The sequence below is a fragment of the Ranitomeya variabilis genome, chromosome 8, assembly GCF_051348905.1.
Source record: "Ranitomeya variabilis isolate aRanVar5 chromosome 8, aRanVar5.hap1, whole genome shotgun sequence".
Lineage (NCBI taxonomy): Eukaryota > Metazoa > Chordata > Amphibia > Anura > Dendrobatidae > Ranitomeya > Ranitomeya variabilis.
In genome coordinates, this window is record NC_135239.1 from 204380077 (window position 1) to 204402042 (window position 21966).

The 21966-nt window shown below is 45.8% G+C and overlaps 1 protein-coding gene across 3 annotated transcripts in view; it reads right to left on the reverse strand.

Annotated features, from left to right (window-relative positions):
• The window catches only part of KLHDC8B (kelch domain containing 8B), a 63386-nt gene that overhangs the window by 27424 nt on the left and 13996 nt on the right, over positions 1–21966 (reverse strand). Inside the window, exons 2-4 of one of the 3 annotated variants that reach the window (XM_077276453.1) lie at positions 9896–10060; positions 5794–6018; positions 3161–3427 (exon numbers count right to left, since the gene is read on the reverse strand). In XM_077276453.1, the coding sequence (XP_077132568.1) occupies positions 3363–3427; positions 5794–6018; positions 9896–10060 (455 nt within the window). In that variant the 3' untranslated portion in view covers positions 3161–3362. Of the gene's footprint in view, positions 1–3160; positions 3428–5793; positions 6019–9895; positions 10061–21966 lie in introns of those variants that run through there. The other 2 variants (XM_077276451.1, XM_077276452.1) reach the window with 2 other exon arrangements.

The window sequence follows — 21966 nt, forward strand, 5'->3', positions numbered from 1 at the left end:
GACTTCTGTTTCCATGTGGAACATAGGGCCGGGAAGCTGCATGGTAATGCGGATGCCCTGTCAAGAATCCCTTGTCTAGTGGGGGAAAGTGCCAAGCCCCAAGGCTTTAGGCAGAGGGGGGAGGTATGTAGCGTGGCTAAAGGGCGGCTAATCGACGGGAGATATGTGTCACATAGATGGCTTGCTGCTGTGATGTAACCATAGCTACCTATATGTGTGTCAGGACCTGTGGTGATGTCACAACCACATGCCTGATCATGTGATGGGTTCTGGGTGTGGTTAGACCTATAAAAGAAAGCCTAATACTTAACACAGTGGATAAGTGTGGAGGTGCTAGCCTCCAGAGGGTGTTAAGGCTCCACGTTTGAGCCTGAAGGAATGGACAGTTGTTTTTTCCCTTTTGCCTGAGTTAAAGGCTATTTGTTTTCTGTTTATGCTAACTGGTTTATGAAGCAATAAACCTTTGAACTTTTGTTGGAACCTGCCTCCTAAGTGTCAGCCGTCGCACCTGAGTGAGTGAAACCCCTACAATTCATATAGACATACAAATAAGTAGATAGATAGATATAGATATGGTTATATCAAAAAGTTTGGGCACCCCTATAAATCTTCAGCTTAATGGTTTATAAAAATTTTTTTTTGCAACAGCTATTTCAGTTTTATGTATCTATATATCTAATAACTGTTGGACACAGTAATGTTTCTGCCTTGAAATGAGGTTTATTGTACTAACAGAAAATGTGCAATCTGCATTCAAACAAAATTTGACAGGTGCATAAGTATGGGCACCTCACCAGAAAAGTGACATTAATATTTAGTAGATCCTCCTTTTGCAAAAATAACAGCCTCTAGTCGCTTCCTGTAGCTTTTAATGAGTTCCTGGATCCTGGATGAAGGTATTTTTGACCATTCTTCTTTACAAAACAATTCCAGTTTAGTTAAGTTTGATGGTCGCCGAGCATGGACAGCCCTCCTCAAATGATCCCACAGATGTTCAATGATATTCAGGTCTGGGGACTGGGATGGCCATTCCAGAACAGTGTAATTGTTCCTCTGCATGAATGACTGAGTAGATTTGGAGCGGTGTTTTGGATCATTGTCTTGCTGAAAGATCCATCCTGTGTAACTTCAACTTTGTCACTGATTCATGAACATTATTGTCAAGAATCTGCTGATACTGAGAGGAATCCATGTGTCCCTCAACTTTAACAAGATTCCCAGTGCCGGCATTGGCCACACAGCCCCAAAGCATGATGGAACCTCCACCAAATTTTTCTGTGGGTAGCAAGTGTTTTTCTTGGAATGCTGTGTTTTTTGCCGCCATGCATAACGCCTTTTTGTATGACCAAACAACTCAATCTTGGTTTCATCAGTCCACAGGACCTTCTTCCAAAAAGAAATTGGCTTCTCCAAATGTGCTTTTGCATACCTCAGTCGACTCTGTTTGTGTTATGCTTGCAGAAACGGCTTCTTTCGCATCACTCTCCCATACAGCTTCTCCTTGTGCAAAGTGCGTTGTATAGTTGACCGATGCACAGTGAAACCATCTGCAGCAAGTTGATGCTGCAGCTCTCTGGAGGTGGTCTGAGGATTGTCCTTGACTGATCTCACCATTCTTCTTCTCTGCCTTTCTGATGTTTTTCTTGGCCTGCCACTTCTGGCCTTAACAAGAACTGTACCTGTGTTCTTCCATTTCCTTACTATGTTCCTCACAGTGGAAATTGACAGGTTAAATCTCTGAGACAGCTTTTTGTATCCTTCCCCTGAACAACTATGTTGAATAATCTTTGTTTTCAGATAATTTGACAGTTGTTTTGAGGAGCCCATGATGCCACTCTTCAGAGGAGATTCAAACAGGAGAACAACTTGCAAGTGGCCACTTTAAGTAGCTTTTCTCATGATTGCATACACCTAGCTAAGAAGTTCAAAGCTCAATGAGGTTACAAAACCAAAAAAAGTGCTTTAGTAAGTCAGTAAAAAGTAGGTAGGAGTATTTAAAACAAGAAAATGATAAGGGTGCCCATACTTATGCACCTGTCAAATTTTGTTTGAATGCAGATTGCACATTTTCTGTTAGTACAATAAACCTCATTTCAAGGCAGAAACATTACTGTGTCCAACAGTTATTAGATGTATGAAACTGAAATAGCTGTTGCAAAAAACAATTTTTTTTATAAAACATTAAGCTTAAGATTAATAGGGGTGCACAAACTTTTTCATATAACTGTATATACACTCAGTCTATAGCATACTGCATATTACATGTGACATGTCTCAGCATTATCATGGGGTACAGTTATTTTTATTCCCTTTTTTGAAAAACAATAAGACTACATTTGACATTAAATTGCCTTTTCCGCGGGGTCTATTAACATTCAGATTAGGTAAAAAGTGGGTCAGAAGCAGAGAGATTCCATCTCAGTCCCCATCAGAGCTCCGCAGACATCGTTCTGGCTTGTGCTAATTGTGTCTCTCCGGAGATGTGCAGAGCTTCCCTCAATCAGTGCACCGTGCTGGGGTCATAGTGACATTACAGCCAGGCAGGGTGGGCTGCTGGGTGGGACGCTGTGTTTTTGTTTTGTGTGGATACTTTTCAGCAGACATGAAGCTCAGGCAAGGATTTACGATTTGCAGAAAATGTTCTTAAAAGACACATAGAAAAACGTTGTGATTTTTTATTTCAGCACCCGTACACCCAATTTTGTTGCACACCTATAGGCTTGAATCGGCGAGTCTCATCCAAATTACGGAAAAGAATATTGCAGGCTGTGACTTTTCACAGGGACACTCAGTCCTTGAAAAAAATAATCTCCCATCTGATCAACCAAACTGAATGACACCGGTCAGTTTTTTTCATGAACCGAAAATACGTAACTGTGAATGTGCCCTGGGGGTAACTCTACACACAAGAAACACGCAGCGGATTTTCAGCTCAGACTTTCAGGGCAGAAATCTGTAATTTTCTGAGATCTCATCCAACTGATGCAGAGAAAATCAGCAGCGGAAATTGATTGACGCAACAGATTTTTCAGAACATGAGAATTAGTCGGATTTGATCTTCTTCTGTTCTGGAAATCTGCAGTAAAAACTACACGGTTAGGTGCGGATTTTTGGCCAATGTTCGGGCACAGAGATATAGACCGCTTGTAGGGTCTTCCATATTATCTATGACACTAGACTCAGAATGGTCTTTCCTCCGCTGTCTCCTCTCCTGGCATCACCTCTTTCCATTACTTATGGCTTCGCTCTTCATTTACATGGTAATAGAGTGAGGACATGAAACGAGCAGATGTGATGTGAGGAATAGATGGTTCTCCTGGGGGCACCGCGAGCTGGACGAGGCCAAGCAATGATTGATGGCTTTATGAAACCTCTTCATACGACGCGGTGCAGCTACACGGAGGACAAGAATTATATTCCTGATTTCCTGGTGCAGAAAAGAGATTGACAATTGAGTCATGGTGTCATCTGCTGAGATCGGATCCACAAGGTCAGACAAGCCCAAACCATCAGTGATCCACACAGCTGACGTCCTTAGGTTGGTTGAGGGTCTATAAAATACCAGTCCTAAATTTGCTGGAACGGTTTCAACATTTGGAACCAATTCTGGCAAATTTGGGGAAAAAAAGGCCTTTATTATTGATATTATTATAGCAAATAGTTCAAACCTCGGCCATGACAACAAAGTGAGACACATACCATAATAAATTCCAGTAAATAAGCAGGAGTCATTGTTTTTCAGGGCAAGAAGTCGAGGTCTCTTTGAGTACGGTCACCACATCTGCCAGCACGTCTGCGGACTGAATCTTTGTAACATAGAGTTACTATAATCTGTAATGCCTGATAAAAACTAACAAGGGTGTATCTATATACTTAGTCAAGAAGTAAAGATGAGGCGGTCAGAGATCTCTGCCCGGTTCCTGCATCTCGGATGTACGCAACATAACGGCACAATACTTGTATCCGCCGCGCACAGCGGACTGAATGAACTTGTTCTACACCACCATCTGATTTATTACCGTTCTGCTCTGATAATTTATTATGTTGGAACTGATTGAATAGCGATGTGTTACTATTAATAAGCGGTGATGGACAGCCGCTGTCCCCGGTGTCTGTGCGGTTCCTTCGGACGTACAGGGTGCCGAGCTTCTATTAATGTTCCTGATGGCATCAACCTTTCATGGAACTAACAGAGAATTACATGGTGATTACAGAGCTGTCTGGACATTTATCTACCTGGAACCCAGCAATATAATACGCCGCAGGGACGAGAGGCATAAACAGGGGGCTGGATACGGAGACCGGACTTGGTTTATATGGAATAATGTTAGCGACCATCATATGATCTAGATGATTTATTGGGGAGCCATTCGGAGGTCTACTTCAAAAAACTAACATGCCATTATTCCACAATAGCGATTTATCCTGATCATCTCTATTCATATAATACAATATGAAGTTTACAGCATTACAGCGTGGTGACTCCAGGTTATCATATAAGGCATGAAATGGGTAAAAAGAAATTACTACGGGTTTCATCTGCTCATAATTTAGGCCTTTATATGAGGAGTGAAGAAATAAAGGGACCACCTCAGGCCAAAAACAGTTTTCAAAGCTCTGTGAGCCATCACTTTCCCAGTGCACATTACTTCATCCTGTTTCTGGAACAATGTGGTTTGAGCCAAAATAGAATATAACTACTATAATACTGCCCCTATGTACAAGAATATAACTACTATAATACTGCTCCTATGTACAAGAATATAAATACTATAATACTGCTCCTATGTACAAGAATATAACTACTATAATACTGCTCCTATGTACAAGAATATAACTACTATAATACTGCCCCTATGTACAAGAATATAACTACTATAATACTGCCCCTATGTACAAGAATATAACTACTATAATACTGCCGCTATGTACAAGAGTATAACTACTATAATACTGCCCCTATATACAAGAATATAACTACTATAATACTGCCCCTATATACAAGAATATAACTACTATAATACTGCCCCTATGTACAAGAATATAACTACTATAATACTGCCGCTATGTACAAGAGTATAACTACTATAATACTGTCCCTATGTACAAGAATATAACTACTATAATACTGCCCCTATGTACAAGAATATAACTACTATAATACTGCCCCTATGTACAAGAATATAACTACTATAATACTGCTCCTATGTACAAGAATATAACTACTATAATAATGCTCCTATGTACAAGAATATAACTACTATAATACTGCCCCTATGTACAAGAATATAACTACTATAATACTGCCCCTATGTACAAGAATATAACTACTATAATACTGCCCCTATGTACAAGAATATAACTACTATAATACTGCTCCTATGTACAAGAATATAACTACTATAATAATGCTCCTATGTACAAGAATATAACTACTATAATACTGCTCCTATGTACAAGAATATAACTACTATAATACTGCCCCTATGTACAAGAATATAACTACTATAATACTGCTCCTATGTACAAGAATATAACTACTATAATACTGCCCCTATATACAAGAATATAACTACTATAATACTGCCCCCTATGTACAAGAATATAACTACTATAATACTGCCCCTATGTACAAGAATATAACTACTATAATACTGCCCCTATGTACAAGAATATAACTACTATAATACTGCCCCTATGTACAAGACTATAACTACGATAATACTATAATATAATATTTAGAAGAATATATGAAGAGGCTCCTATATCATCAGTCCTGGGTCTCGCACTCACCTTGCTCAGAGTCAAACATCTCCACAGTGTTTACAAAGTGTGGCCGTGAGTAGAAGTTGTGGGGTCCGGGTTGCTGTAAACCACCAAGACTGAAGAAAGAGGTCTCTGTCATGGTGCAGCTGGCAAAGGCACGCCTGCTTGGGATGCCGGGATAACGAGTCCAGCTCTTTACCTTTAGGTCCAAGGCTTCAAAGGCTGTTACCGGAAGTTTACCTTGCCTACCCCCTACCAAAGAAAAAAGATGGATTTAGTCATTGACTTTAATATTGTCTTCCCCATAGAATCTTGATCACTGATCTTGACCACTTTGGATAATCTCTGTGTTTAAAGGGTCCAAAAATCAGCTAATGAGACGTCCTGCTGAAATTTTTCCCCTGGTGTAAATGCCGCTGTTCTCCTGAATCCGGCGATGTTTCTCTTTTGCTCCTACGCCTCTCCATTCCTGAGATATGGTCCTCTCTTTACTCTGTATAAATATCTATGCTTAATATTCAAGTGGGCGTGGTCCTCTACTCTTCTGTGGGCGTCTTTCTGAGTATTACACCCACTTGGCTAACAAGACTAGATTTATATACCGGGGAGAAGAGGCCGTATCTCAGGAATGGAGAGGCTCAGCAACAAAAGAAAAACATCGCCGGATTCAGGAGAACAGCGGCGTTTACACCAGGTAAAAAAAAATACATATTTTTGGCAAGTGACAGATCTCCTTTAAGAGCATATATCCTTACAGTCTGAAAATGAATTGGAAATTAATATTTTTAAGCTTTTCCTGGATGTTCAGGACTTGTCATGGTTTCAGTGATTTTCCAGATGATACGGGAATATTCCCGTTGTTATCACATTTTACATATTTTAATACACAAAAAAATAGATGAGTCTATAGATATTGTCAGCGATGATAGCCTGAACGCCCCCTCGGGCTCCGGGGATTTATCATAGCGGTGATGGGGGGGTCTATACTATATTTAGAAGGTCACAGCAACCATTAAAATCACCTCTAAAGTCAAATGAGATCCTTATATAATTTCTGCGTTATCGACCACTCGAGTCCCAGCGACAGTCATGAATACATTATTCTATATATACACCACATTATGCCGCTAACGCTCAGAAGCAGCGCTCCTATAAACGCGCCCTGCAATCATTCATTGCGATGAGCCATGGTGTGAATTTGCATGGGACTGATTATGTGAATATACAGTAAGGGTTTCTAATAATAGTGGGGGGTGGGGTAATTTATACTTTTTTTTTTACATGATTAATTAGTGCATGTGGGTTAAAAAAAGATCTGTTTTGTGCTTTATTATTGGGCTGTTAATAAAATATTAGGCTTCTCCTATAAAACTGCTGTGGACAGGACGGCACTGAGCGATCAACTGTGATCTGTGAGGACATCTGGCTGGTGTTCAATTTCTCAGCACTGCCCCTACAGGGAGAATGAGGCATTACACAGTTGTGAATTAAATAAATGAGCAGGTCATGTAAAGTATGGACTTAAAAGAGGTTCTCCAGTGTGGAAGACACTCTTAGTGTCCAGTCTCCACTGTCACTAATACAATTCAGTCCTTTTATCCTATGTATACTCAGAATTATTGCATAGGGTATTTGATTATTGTCCCCCCCTCCCATAAATGGCGCTGTTTTCCTGAATCCAGCGTTGTTTTTCTTTCGTTCCTACGCCTCTCCATTCCTGAGATACGGCCACTTATTTCCTTATCTAGTCTTGTTAGCCAATTGGGAGTGGTCATCAAGAAACCGCCCACAGATAGCTAAAGACCACACCCACTTAGCTTCAAAGGCTATATTTATGTACATGAAAGAAGAGGCCATATCTTAGGAATGGAGAGCAGCAGGAACAAAAGAAAAATGATGCCGGATTCAGGAGAACAGCGGCATTTACAACAGGTAAAAAAAATACATATTTCCGGCAAGTGACAGATCCCCTTTAAATCCTATGTCAACGTGAAATATTCCCATTAGATTAGAGCAAAAGTTAGTTGTACTATTAAAGCTGAACTAGCGGGTCCACTGCACTCATCAGATGCCCCCCAGGACTGCCACAACTACAGATAACGTTTGATCCGTTACTTAAAAATATGAAACTTTCTGTTTTCTTTTTAAGTAACTTATATCATGTGACCCATTCCGGTATGATTTGATCACACGTAATGAACATCATGGGGTATCAATTTGTAAAAATATTATGCGGTATGGCCCTTTAAACCTGTACGTAGAGTGCAGCTAATCATGTATTTTTGCAAACATGGAGGAAAGTGAGAATTCTCAGCTATTTCTCAGGATTCTCCCTGAAGACTCTCTCTACAGGCCGCTGCTGTTAGCGGTTTAACATCTCCACCCAGGAGACGGTTTAATTCTGACGCGAACCTTTACACTGTAATTGGATGGAGCTTTGCTTCTTGGCCCCGAATTCTCGGTGGGACGCGGGGTGAGATTGGCCTTCAGCTCAGAGAAGAAGGAATTAGAAGAAGAGAGCAGGAGAGCGTGATGTGGCACCGCAACTGAAACTGCGACGAAGAGCAGCTACTTATACAAAGCCACAGATCTCAGCTCTCTGCGCCGAGACACAACCCTCCACCGGAAGCATTAATTAGTGCCACCTATACCACCGCCGGGGAGAGAGAGGTCAGGCCTGCGGTATCAGGAAGCAAGAAGGAAGGAGGAAAGAAGAGAGGGAGGAAACAAGGAGAGAAGGAAGGAGGAAAGAAGAGATAGAAAGGAAGGAGAGAAGAGAGAGGAAGGAAGGAAAGAAGGAAGGAGGAAAGAAGAGAAAGAGGAAAGTGATAGAAAGGAAAGAAGAGACAGGAAGGAAGGAAAGAAGGAAGGAGGAAAGAAGAGAAAGAGGAAGCAAGGAAAGAAGGAAGGAAAAAAAGAGAGAGAGAAAGGAAGGAAAGAAGAGACAGGAAAGAAAGAAGAAGAGATGAAGGGAGGAAGGTAGAAAGAAAGAAGAGAAAGGAAGCAAGAAAAGAAGGAAGGAGAAAAGAGAGGGAGGAAGCAGGAAAAGAAGGAAGGAGGAAAAAAGAGAAAGGAAGGAAAGAAGGAAGGAGGAAAGAAAAGAGGAAGAAAGGAAGGAAAGAAAGAAGGAAGGAGAAAAAAGAGAGGAAGGAAGGAAAGAAGTAAAGAAGGAAGGAAACGAGAGAGGAAGGAAAGAAAAAAGGAGGAAATAAGGGAGAGGAAGGAAGAAAATAAGGAAGGGGTAAGGAATAGAGAGGACGGAAACAAAGAAGGAAGATGAAAAGTAGAGAGAAAGGAAGAAAAGGAAAAAAGGACAGAAGGAAGGAAGAGAGAGAGGAAGGAGGAGAGAGAAAGGATGGAAGGAAAGAAAGAGGAAGGAAAGAAAGAAGAGAGGAAGCAAGGAGAAAAGAGAGAGGATGGAAGAAAATAAGGAAGGAGAAAAGAAGCGAGGAAGGAAGAAAAGGAAGGAGATAAGAGAGAAGAAGGAAAGAAAAAATGATGGAAAGTAAGGAGAGAGAGGAAGGAAGGAAAGAAAGAAAAGAGAGAAGGAAGGAAAGCAGAGGAAGGAAGGAAAGAGAAAAAAAAAGAGAGGAAGGAAGGAAAGAAGGAAAGAAAAGAGATCAACAAAGGAAAGTAGAGAGAGGGAGAAATTAAGGAATGGACACAGGGAGGGAGGAAGGAAGGGAGGGAGCTGAAGGAAAGAAAAGAGGGATGGAAGAGAGAGAAATGAAGAGAGTGGGGAAGAAAGAGAAGAAGGTAGAAGGGAAGGAATGAAGAACAGAATGATAAAGGAAGGAAAGAAGTAAGAAAGTGATAGAAGAAGGCAGCAAGAAAGAGCAGGAAGGAGGGAAATCACTAAAATCTCTTGCATACAAAAACTCTAAAACAAAACAGGGGGCAGCGCTCCTCTAAAGTCAGATGATGACAAAACAGACTTCATCCGCCCATGAAACATTTTGTCTCAAGATGACAAAGGACTTGAGAAAGTCTCTGATTTTTTGAGCCGAATGTCGCATGGGCTGATTAAATCCATTTTTTCATCATGTGACTTCAGAGGAGCGCTGCCCCCAATTTTGGGGAGTTTTTAGTTAGATATACAATAATAATTAATGACTATGACACTACATACCTAAGACATAGATTCTGTTGCCACGCAGAAAAGTGGAGGCTCCGTATCGTGGCGTGGGCATGGAGGGAAGTGGCACCCAGTTATCTTTCGCTGGCTCATAGAGTCTTACCAAGGCCTGAGGGGAGGTGTCCGCACCCATTCCTCCAAGTGCATAAATCTTCCCATCTGCAAAGTAGTAAAGATGTGTAATTTGATGGTTCTCCAGCCCACCAGGACACATGATCCCAATTTCAACTTAGAACTATTTAATTTTCACGGGAAAGATTTAAACGACACCTATGTTATGTGCGTCATGTATACAGGCTATGATGGTGTGAGTGGAGGAGTATGAGCATGTGTGACCACTGCTTAATTCACAGTCTATAGGAGTGGTGGTCACACATGCCCACTACTCCTCCACTCACACAAAGGATTTGGGGACATTAATTCTTGGGTTCGGTGGGTCTCCCCCATTGAGCATACATTTATCATCTCTATCCTGTGAAAAAGTAATAAGTGATTAAATTCTGACTGCCTGCAGCCACCACTAGAGGGAGCACAATAGACGCCTCCCATTAAGCGCAATGATACTGAGCATTTAGAGGATTGTGGATATTTCTGTATATAGATATCAATGCATGAAACTAATTACTAATTAATCAGTAATTAATTCTAATTATGCACATTTGGGCTGTGAAATTGGTGACATTTTGATCGTTTTCAGCGCAATCTGACCATTTCTATTGTAATTTATTACCCTGCAGCTTCGGGAACACAATAAAGAAATAATCTCACCCCGACGGCGTCTTTTTTTTGTGTGTGTGCAATTATAAAAGCTGTGGAAGCAGATGTAATTAATGTTTTATGCATCGTTACTGCTCGCTGCCAGAGTTCACCAATGGCTTCCGTCTCATCCCGAGCGTTTCCCAGTCACACTCCAGTTACCCCGGCTGAACGCGCTCATACACGGAGCACGCTGGGGCGGAAAATGATATTATTAGTTCAAATGGAAATTACAGGCCAGGCGGTGGGCGATCACATCATCCACATGACCTACAGCTCACTGTGCCCCTATTGGGGCTGCAGAGGGGGAAGTGGCACCTTAGCGCTGGGGCCCGAGGATGTCCCAAGGCTCCTCTGCCACACAAGAAGACCCCACTTTTATAAAGGCACATGGGTTACAGATTATGGTGTTAATCCGCCCCTCACCTGCCTAATATATTTGGGGAGAAAGTCCATCACATTAGAGGGGGGAAACAACCAGTCATTGAAGAACGGAGTCCAAACCAACCGTCCGTGGTGCTCCTAGTGGCTTCCGGATGATGGAAAAGTGCCAAACTTCTTCCGAGTGTTCATCATCCGCTTTGTTGACTCTTCACTCCAACAATGGTGGTCCGGAGAGATCATTATAGGTGTCTTACTTATCTGCTCCTGCCCCTCAAGACCTTCCCTAAACCTTTGAAGGGGCTGTCTCATTAGTGGCAAGGCGGCCACCTGGGCAATTAGCAACGGGACCCCCCTCTATAATAGGGCACATGGTCAGGGGTTGTCTTCAGGTTACCTCTTTAATCTGCTTCGGACTTACACATGACTCCTTGATTACTGGACTCTGATATTGATCATGGCCACCTTCTTCTTGGTTCTTCTCAAAAGTCCTTCCTGGTACTTCTGTCCCCCATCTCTGCCCACTTTCCAAATAACGACTGTTGGCTATCCTGGCCTGCTCATCTGCGTTCATCACTAAGGGTACCGTCACACAGTGAAATTTCCATCGCTGCGACGGCACGATTCGTGACGTCGCAGCGTCGTATGAATATCGCTCCAGCGTCGTAGACTGCGGTCACACTTTGCAATCACGGCGCTGGAGCGATGCCGAAGTCCCCGGGTAACCAGGGTAAACATCGGGTTACTAAGCGCAGGGCCGCGCTTAGTAACCCGATGTTTACCCTGGTTACCAGTGTAAATGTAAAAAAAAAACAAACACTACATACTTACATTCTGGTGCCCGGCGTCCGCTTCCCTGCACTGTGTAAGCGCCGGCCCTAAAGCAGAGCGGTGACGTCACCGCTGTGCTCTGCTTTACGGCCGGCTGGCGCTGACACAGTGCAGGGAAGCGGACGCCGGGGGACGCGACAGACATCAGAAGGTGAGTATGTAGTGTTTGGTTTTTTTTACATTTACAATGGTAACCAGGGTAAATATCGGGTTACTAAGCGCGGCCCTGCGCTTAGTAACCCGATGTTTACCCTGGTTACCAGTGAAGACATCGCTGGATCGGTGTCACACACACCGATCCAGCGATGTCAGCGGGTGATCCAGCGACGAAATAAGGTGCTGGCCTTCTAGCTCCGACCAACGATATCACAGCAGGATCCTGATCGCTGCTGCTGCGTGTCAAACACAACGATATCGCTATCCAGGACACTGCAACGTCACGGATCGCTATCGTTATCGTTGTTAAGTTGTTCAGTGTGAAGGTACCTTTATCCATACAGTATAATGGACCCACATAGATTTCTATACAGTATAAAGGACCCACATAGTGCTCCATACAGTATAATTGCCACACATAGTGCCCCATAGAGTATAATGGACCCACATAGTGCTCCGTACTGTAAAATGGCCACATACAGTGCTCTATGCAGTACAATGGCCCCACATGGTGCTCCATATAGTATAAAGAGCCCCGCATAGGGCTCCATACAGGAGAAAGGGCTCCACATAGTGATCCATTCAGTCAAAAGAACTCTGTAGAGTGCTCCATACAGGAGAAAGGGCTCCACATAGGGATCCTTACAGTATAAAGGGCCCCGCATCTTGCTCCATACAGTATAAAGGGCCGTGAATAGTGCTTCATAGAGTATAAAAGACTGCACATAGTGCTCCATACAGTATAAAGACTCCCGCATAGTGCTCCATACAGCATAAGGTGCCTCACACATTGTTCCATACAGTATAACGTGCACCACATAGTGCTCCATAGAGTATAAAGGGCCCCACATAGTGCTTCATACAGTATAGTGTCCCACATAATGCTCCATACAGTATAAAGTGCCCCACATATTGTTCCATACAGTATAAAGTGCCCCACATAGTGCTCCACACAGTATAAAGTGCCCCACATAGTGCTCCATACAGTATAAAGTGCACCACATAGTGCTCCATACAGTATAAAGTGCCCCACATAGTGCTCCATACAGTATAAAGTGCCCCACATAGTGCTCCATACAGTATAAAATGCCCCACATAGTGCTCGATACAGTATAAAGTGTCCCACATAATGCTCCATACAGTATAAAGTGCCCCACATAGTGCTCCATACAGTATAAAGGGCCCCACATAGTGCTTTATACAGTATGAAGTATCCCACATAGTGCTCCATACAGTACAAAGGGCCCCACATAGTGCTTTATACAATATACCGTATCCCACATAGTGCTCCTTACAGTATAAAGGGATCCACATCTCCCACACAACTCCTATGCGGGCCAATTTGTCTCCATGGTGACAGACGATAAATAAACCCAGTGTAGCCATGTGTTAGTGTCTTCCCTTTTTTACCCTTAGTAACACATGAATGCAAGATCCGACTACAAAAGACATGTTTGTAGTCTGTCACCATGGAGACACGAAGGTTTGTAAGAGCTGTATACAGAACATGGTAGGGCATTTCTAATCAAGCCTATTTGCAAAGTTGTTCCATTTTGTATTTAAGAAGCTTTGGAGCAAAAATATGGACTATTGATTTCCAACTTGACATTCTATTCTTGAAACGCTAGTAATTAACTACAAAAAGATCAATGCCAGGTGACAGAACGTTGGATCCATCCCCCACTCCGCAGAACTCCTGTTATTTCGATTCGGTATTGATCGAAATTCATCGCGGACCTTTCCTTTATGAATGTCCTCTCGAGGGAACGAGGCTTTGTTAATTAGTTGTGATAAGTGGTGACAATACCCCGGTGATATCTCCCCTCCAGATTCCCGCGGCCCCTCTATATCTCCACTTCTGTCACGGGCAGGTAGGCTTCCAACTTCAAACTAATTACACGTTGGACTTTTCTTCCGCTGCCAATAATTCTGACGCTTTTACCTGTGGGAAATATGCGGAATACGCGGCCTCTGTGTGTTATGCAAATTTCTGGAAATCGCTGCGAGGATGGGGAAAAAAAATACAGAAAAAGGAGACAAGAAAGTTCTTAATTAAAATTGATTTTGTGGCAGCTGCCCCGGAGATAAGCGGCACGCGGGATGTAATATTGTTTGGCTTCTTTCAAGTGCGTTTTCAACAACGGGTCTTCTGTAAATGACGGCTTAAATGGTAGATATTGATGATGTGTGGCAGTCTGGTGCCCGAATCCTGCGGGGGCTTCCAGGCTTCTATTCTTAGAAGCGTCTGATGAATAATGCGTCGTCACGTAGAGATGTAGCAGAGCCGAGATTGTCGTTTTTGTCCTCTTCCTGATGCTGACTGTCTGTTCCTCCATGCATCAGGTTGCCATTACAACCTGGGGCACACCTCTGACATCATGCCCCCAGGATTTACAGGCTGGCTTAGGCAACTGTGGATAGATTCTTTATTCCTGCATACACTTGACAAACCCAGCTCTGCTTAATCACTGGCCAGCCTTGCCTCGGATTAGTAACAAACTCAGCACAGCTATATAGTAGAATCTAGTCTGCCATACTGCTGCTAGCTCTGCATTGAACTCTGTGACAAACTCACCACTGCTATATTACGGAGTCTACTCTGCTGTATTACTGCACTAAACTCTATGACAAAGTCAGCTGTGCAATGTCACCCAGTCTATTCCCTTGTAGACTCTGCATTAAGCTCTGTGGCAAACTTAGTTTTGTCGTCCCACCAACAATTCTGCATTGAACTCTGCGACTAACACAGCTCTGTTATATTTATCTACTCTTCCATACCGCTCCCGGCCTGAACTGCTGGTCCAGTCCTGCCATAGAACCTACTGGGTAGCTCTGCGACACCGGCTCCTTATCACTAAGTCCATTCAGTTACCACAGGGGTCGTTGCCTCAACTTTAAGGGGGCAGAGTAGGGAGCCCCCGGTACAGATCGGATGACCGGTCCCAACTAAATAAGATGCAGCCAACTTTCGTCAGATAACGTGGGAGAGTCGGGAGCCCCCCATACACATCAGATGACCGGCAGGTTTGGGCAGCTTTAATCTCAGGAGTATGGGCGCCTTAACATCTGACTGCAGTATGAGAATACAAACGGGGATCACTTGTAGCCTGGAGTCACATAAATCGACATAGGAGCTGTATACACAAAACGGTCGGGAGATTTTTAAATAAGACAATATGAAAAATTTCAGCTTTTCTATGTTAGGTGCATCAGAGCTATAAAACACATTAGTAAAAGTCTGCACACCCTTTACACACTGTAAATACATATGCACAGGACACGACCTTTATTGTTTGCATTATGCCGCATTGAGTTCCCGCTGGGACCCTCCTCATTGCAGGTGGCTGCAGTGGCGGAGTTGGCACGATGCGTCTCCCCCTCCGAGCTGCATCATGTCCTGCAGTATGCGCTCTGCCGCGTCAGCACTTCTGTAAATTACCGCGGCTCTGGTTATCGAGCAGCTTGGTAATGAGAACATTCATCTCTCATCCCCGCCATTCCCCAGGACTTTACTGTTTTATGAGAAAAAGTTGATCGTTCACGCCCTGTTAATTTCACATCTTCAGACGAGAGAGATAGAAGCCATTACTGCGCTCTGCCCCGTGCGGGCGCTACCTGGCGAATATCCGCACATAACATTCACCAGGATGAAATTTGATTAAGCTTAATGTCAGGGCTGGCACTCAGCGGCCACCGTCCACGGCACAATCCAATGTCATATGTAATGGGCTAAACAAAAAGAACAGAAGATTTCACCTTCACATGACATTCAATGATGGATTATCTCACTGCAGCTTCTGAGTGATGGAGAGAGGGATGGAGCAATGGAGGGAGGGATGGAGCAATGGAGGGAGGGATGGAGCAATGGCGGGATGGATGGAGCGATGGATCAATGAAAGGATGGAGCGATGGATGGATGGAGGGATGATGGATGGATGCAGCAATGGAGTGAGGGATGGATGGAGCAATGGAGGGATGGATGGAGCGATGGATGAGTGATGGATGGAGTAATGGATGGATGGAGGGATGATGGATGGATGCAGCAATGGAGTGAGGGATGGATGGAGCAATGGAGGGATGGATGGAGCGATGGATGGATGGAGCGATGGATGAGTGATGGATGGATGGAGTGATGGATGGAGTGATGGGTGGATGGAGCGATGTATGGATGGATGGAGGATAGATAGAAAGATAATACATAGATGATAGATAGATAATAGATAGATGATAGATAGATGATAGATAGATACATAATAGATAGATAGATAATATATAGATAAATAGATAGATAATAGATAGATAGATAGATAGATAGATAGATAGATAGATAGATAGATAGATAGATAGATAGATAGATATGAGTGTGGAGGATGCCAGGAACATTTGAGTTCTAAGGGTGATTGAACCGAAAACTTCACCCACATGACAATGTCCCGGGACAATTAAGCCCCACCACCAAATACAGACCTGGATGGCCCCCACTGGGTGTGGTTTGTGGTCAGTTACTGGGATTGCCCAATCATGAGCTCGGTGGGATCAGGGTGGCAAAAAATAAAAGAATCCCTCCCGCCATATAAGATTCAGGAGTGGTGAAATGTGTCCTATGCCGCTGTTCAGAGCCGCTCCTGAGGTCACAGGACACCCCACAGGCCGCACTCCTAGACTCAGACCCGCTCCTAAGGTCACAGGACACCCCACAGGCCGGACTCCTAGACTCAGACCTGCTCCTGAGGTCACAGGACACCCCACAGGCCGGACTCCTAGACTCAGACCCGCTCCTGAGGTCACAGGACACCCCACAGGCTGGACTCCTAGACTCAGACCTGCTCCTGAGGTCACAGGACACCCCACAGGCTGGACTCCTAGACTCAGACCCGCTCCTGAGGTCACAGGACACCCCACAGGCCGGACCCCTAGACTCAGACCCACTCCTGAGGTCACAGGACACCCCACAGGCCGGACTCCTAGACTCAGACCCGCTCCTGAGGTCACAGGACACCCCACAGGCCGGACTCCTAGACTCAGACCCGCTCCTGAGGTCACAGGACACCCCACAGGCCGGACTCCTAGACTCAGACCCGCTCCTGAGGTCACAGGACACCCCACAGGCCGGACTCCTAGACTCAAACCCGCTCCTGAGGTCACAGGACACCCCACAGGCCGGACTCCTAGACTCAGACCAGCTCCTAAGGTCACAGGACACCCCACAGGCTGGACTCCTAGACTCAGAGCCGCTCCTGAGGTCACAGGACACCCCACAGGCCGGACTCCTAGACTCAGACCCGCTCCTGAGGTCACAGGACACCCCACAGGCCGGACTCCTAGACTCAGACCCGCTCCTGAGGTCACAGGACACCCCACAGGCCGGACTCCTAGACTCAAACCCGCTCCTAAGGTCACAGGACACCCCACAGGCCGCACTCCTAGACTCAGACCAGCTCCTAAGGTCACAGGACACCCCACAGGCCGGACTCCTAGACTCAGACCTGCTCCTGAGGTCACAGGACACCCCACAGGCCGGACTCCTAGACTCAAACCCGCTCCTGAGGTCACAAGACACCCCACAGGCTGGACTCCTAGACTCAGACCCGCTCCTGAGGTCACAGGACACCCCACAGGCCGGACTCCTAGACTCAGACCCGCTCCTGAGGTCACAGGACACCCCACAGGCCGGACTCCTAGACTCAGACCCGCTCTTGAGGTCACAGGACACCCCACAGGCTGGACTCCTAGACTCAGACTCGCTCCTGAGGTCACAGGACACCCCACAGGCCGGACTCCTAGACTCAGACTCGCTCCTGAGGTCACAGGACACCCCACAGGCCGGACTCCTAGACTCAGACCCGCTCCTGAGGTCACAGGACACCCCACAGGCTGGACTCCTAGACTCAGACCCGCTCCTGAGGTCACAGGACACCCCACAGGCCGGACTCCTAGACTCAGACTCGCTCCTGAAGTCACAGGACACCCCACAGGCCGGACTCCTAGACTCAGACCCGCTCCTGAGGTCACAGGACACCCCACAGGCCGGACTCCTAGACTCAGACCCGCTCCTGAGGTCACAGGACACCCCACAGGCCGGACTCCTAGACTCAGACCCGCTCCTGAGGTCACAGGACACCCCACAGGCCGAACTCCTAGACTCAGACCCGCTCCTGAGGTCACAGGACACCCCACAGGCCGGACTCCTAGACTCAGACCCGCTCCTGAGGTCACAGGACACCCCACAGGCCGGACTCCTAGACTCAGACTCGCTCCTGAAGTCACAGGACACCCCACAGGCCGGACTCCTAGACTCAGACCCGCTCCTGAGGTCACAGGACACCCCACAGGCTGGACTCCTAGACTCAGACCCGCTCCTGAGGTCACAGGACACCCCACAGGCCGGACTGCTAGACTCAGACCCGCTCCTGAGGTCACAGGACACCCCACAGGCCGGACTCCTAGACTCAGACCCGCTCCTGAGGTCACAGGACACCCCACAGGCCGGACTCCTAGACTCAGACCCGCTCCTGAGGTCACAGGACACCCCACAGGCCGGACTCCTAGACTCAGACCCGCTCCTGAGGTCACAGGACACCCCACAGGCCGGACTCCTAGACTCAGACCCGCTCCTGAGGTCACAGGACACCCCACAGGCCGGACTCCTAGACTCAGACCCGCTTCTGAGGTCACAGGACACCCCACAGGCCGGACTCCTAGACTCAGACTCGCTCCTGAGGTCACAGGACACCCCACAGGCCGGACTCCTAGACTCAGACCCGCTCCTGAGGTCACAGGACACCCCACAGGCCGGATTCCTAGACTCAGACCCGCTCCTGAGGTCACAGGACACCCCACAGGCCGGACTCCTAGACTCAGACCCGCTCCTGAGGTCACAGGACACCCCACAGGCCGGACTCCTAGACTCAGACCCGCTTCTGAGGTCACAGGACACCCCACAGGCCGGACTCCTAGACTCAGAGCCGCTCCTGAGGTCACAGGACACCCCACAGGCCGGACTCCTAGACTCAGACCCGCTCCTGAGGTCACAGGACACCCCACAGGCCGGACTCCTAGACTCAGACCCGCTCCTGAGGTCACAGGACACCCCACAGGCCGGACTCCTAGACAGCGGAGGGGAGATCCCTCATTATCCGGGACACGTGATACATGGAGGATCTCGGACGGTCCCGCTTTGTGACTTCGCCTCTCCCCTTTCATCCGCACGTAAATACTACAAACAAAACAGAAGATGGGATCTAATTTTAATCACTTGTCTCCCTGGAGACGCCATGGCAACATGACTATGCATTAAACGTTCCGGAACACTTCATCCTCCTGTATGGGGGATGGTGGCCGTTCCTCCACGTAATGGAGGACATCATCTTGGCAGCATTATATAACACAGGTCCAATCCCTAATTATAGGGGAGGTCTGATACAGAAAACCCATCAGATAAATTCTGTGAGGCGTCCATCATCTGGTGCCTTCACCAAAAGCGGCTACAAAAGTGTCTGTGTCTAGAAGTCCCGGCATGTCCATACGTTATACACGCAGGCTATTCAGTGAAAAAGGAACGATGTAATGCTTCGTCTGCCCTGCGGGGGCGCTGCAGGAGAACTGAACAGTTACTGCCAGGCTTCTACAAAGATTATAGATGATTGCTGCGGGTCCCAGTGTTAGGACAAACTATAAGAAGTCTAAAAGTAATGTAGTGTTTGAAGTGGACAGCCCCTTTAAGGGAAGAATTCTCAGAAGCCTCTACCCAGAAGGTGCGAGAACGGAGACCCAACTTTCAGTGCCAGTAGAAGAGACACAGAGGAGCATGCGCAGCCCTCTGCAGTCACTAGCTCTGGAACATTTAGAAGTCCCATAGAAGTTAGTGGTATTCTAACCCTCCATGTCCTTTTTATAATCACTTCCTGTAGTGGTGGTTTCCAGTTCTCGTGTCCTACGACTACCATCGGGCACAGCGTTAGCTCCACCATCCAAGCCCGGCTTCTCCTCGGGTACATCCACCTTACAATGCTCGTGGCTTCACTCTTGACGTGCGAGGCAAAACGGGGCAGCAAGTAAATGACAAAAGTCCCTTTATCCAGGAAAAGTCTAAAATCAATTTTACAATAGTCCCCTTACAGTGTTTGTCGTTTCTGATGAACGCGCAGTAGAATGGTTAAAGGGGTATTCCCATGTCCAAGCTCCTATCCCAATATGTAATAGATGTAATAATAATAATATTAGCAAATATCTCCAATTTGAAATGTAGTATAGTTCTTCTGATTCACTATGTCGCTTACCTCATGTGAAGGCATTACAGTAGCTTAGGTATCCATGGTTACAACCACTCATATAGTAACAGTTACAGTAGTTAGCTATTAGTGGTTGTAACCATGGATACCTAAGCTACTGCAATGCCCTGTACATGGGGTAAGCAACATAGCGAATCAGAAGAACTATACTACATTTCTAATTGTCAGTATTTGCTAATATTATTATTAATATTACACCTACTACAATGTTAGGAAAGGATCTTGGAGATGGGAATACCCAGTTAAATACTCCAACGAATCTTCTGAGCACCAACTGTCATCTTCTTTCTCAATAATGGGAAAATCTATCTTCACTAAAGCAATATATTAAAGATTTTACCCAAGAATTAAATGTGAAAGATCAGTCCAGGAGGAGAAAGAAGCAGATACCTCTGAAAATATATATTACAACTTTTTTATTTTCATGTCTACTATTGATTTATAATACGAGAATTAAAACAACAATTACACTTTAAATCCATGGGTATCCCAGCAGTAAGTGTCCAGGTTCTGCTGCAGCTCCTCCGCAGGGGAAATGAGGTATTACATCGTTTTCATATAAATCAATGTGTAATGCATGGCCGTGTCGGTTCCTCCAGATCAAAAAAACTCTCTTTGTTGTCGCTTTCTATTTTACCCCGTCTTCTTCACTGTCAGATCTGTATGGACTCCTACCAATAATGACAATGGAGAACATCTAATTAGCACGTTCGTTAGCTTGTGCCATCTGCCCGTCTCCGTATCTTTGGGTTATTTGATCCCTTCCTAGCCATTTGTTTTGATAACATTCTCGGCAGACAGTATGTTAGTTCTTCCTGTCGATGTTGGCGTTCTTGGCGGTTTTCTCATGGAAGGCTGCAGATGGATACGAGATGAGACAAGGAGGCGCCCGGGCGGAGGTGCTAGTACATTGGTGCGCGCAGCCGATTGCCGAGTCCCGCTGCTCTGGTCGCCCAGTATGCTCTAATTTATCCTGACGTTTCGCTCGCGGAGGTAAAGCCATCAGTTTCTGTCTGATATCTCAACTGACATCAAAAAGGCCAAATGCCTCAGCGGCCGGGAGAGATGAGTGCGCGAGCAAGTGCGGAAACACAAACCGCAAAGCCCCACGGACCGAGAGGAAGGAAGGGGAACGGAGAAACGGCCCCGTTAACCCTTGGCGGTCCGTGTGGTTGAGTCTGGTTATCTGCTTTAAAAAAATACCCTCATTCAGGACCCTAACTATTAACCAGAGGGCAGCGACAAAGATAATCTCTCTGGAGGATCCGACACCTGTGTGTACCTCATCTCCCCTGCGGGGGCGCTGCAGAGACACGGGGCAGCTCTGCTGTCATTATCATAGGGGAGGAGCAGCTGTCAGAGTTGTGGGGGCACTGTGACTGACTATATACTGGGGACTGGTGTTATTATGGGGGCACTGTGACTGTATAATGGGGCTGGTGTTATTATGGGGGCACTGTGACTATGTAATGGGGCTGGTGTTATTATGGGGGCACTGTGACTATGTAATGGGGCTGGTGTTATTATGGGGGCACTGTGACTGTATAATGGGGCTGGTGTTATTATGGGGGCACTGTGACTGTATAATGGGGCTGGTGTTATTATGGGGGCACTGTGACTATGTAATGGGGCTGGTGTTATATTGCGGCA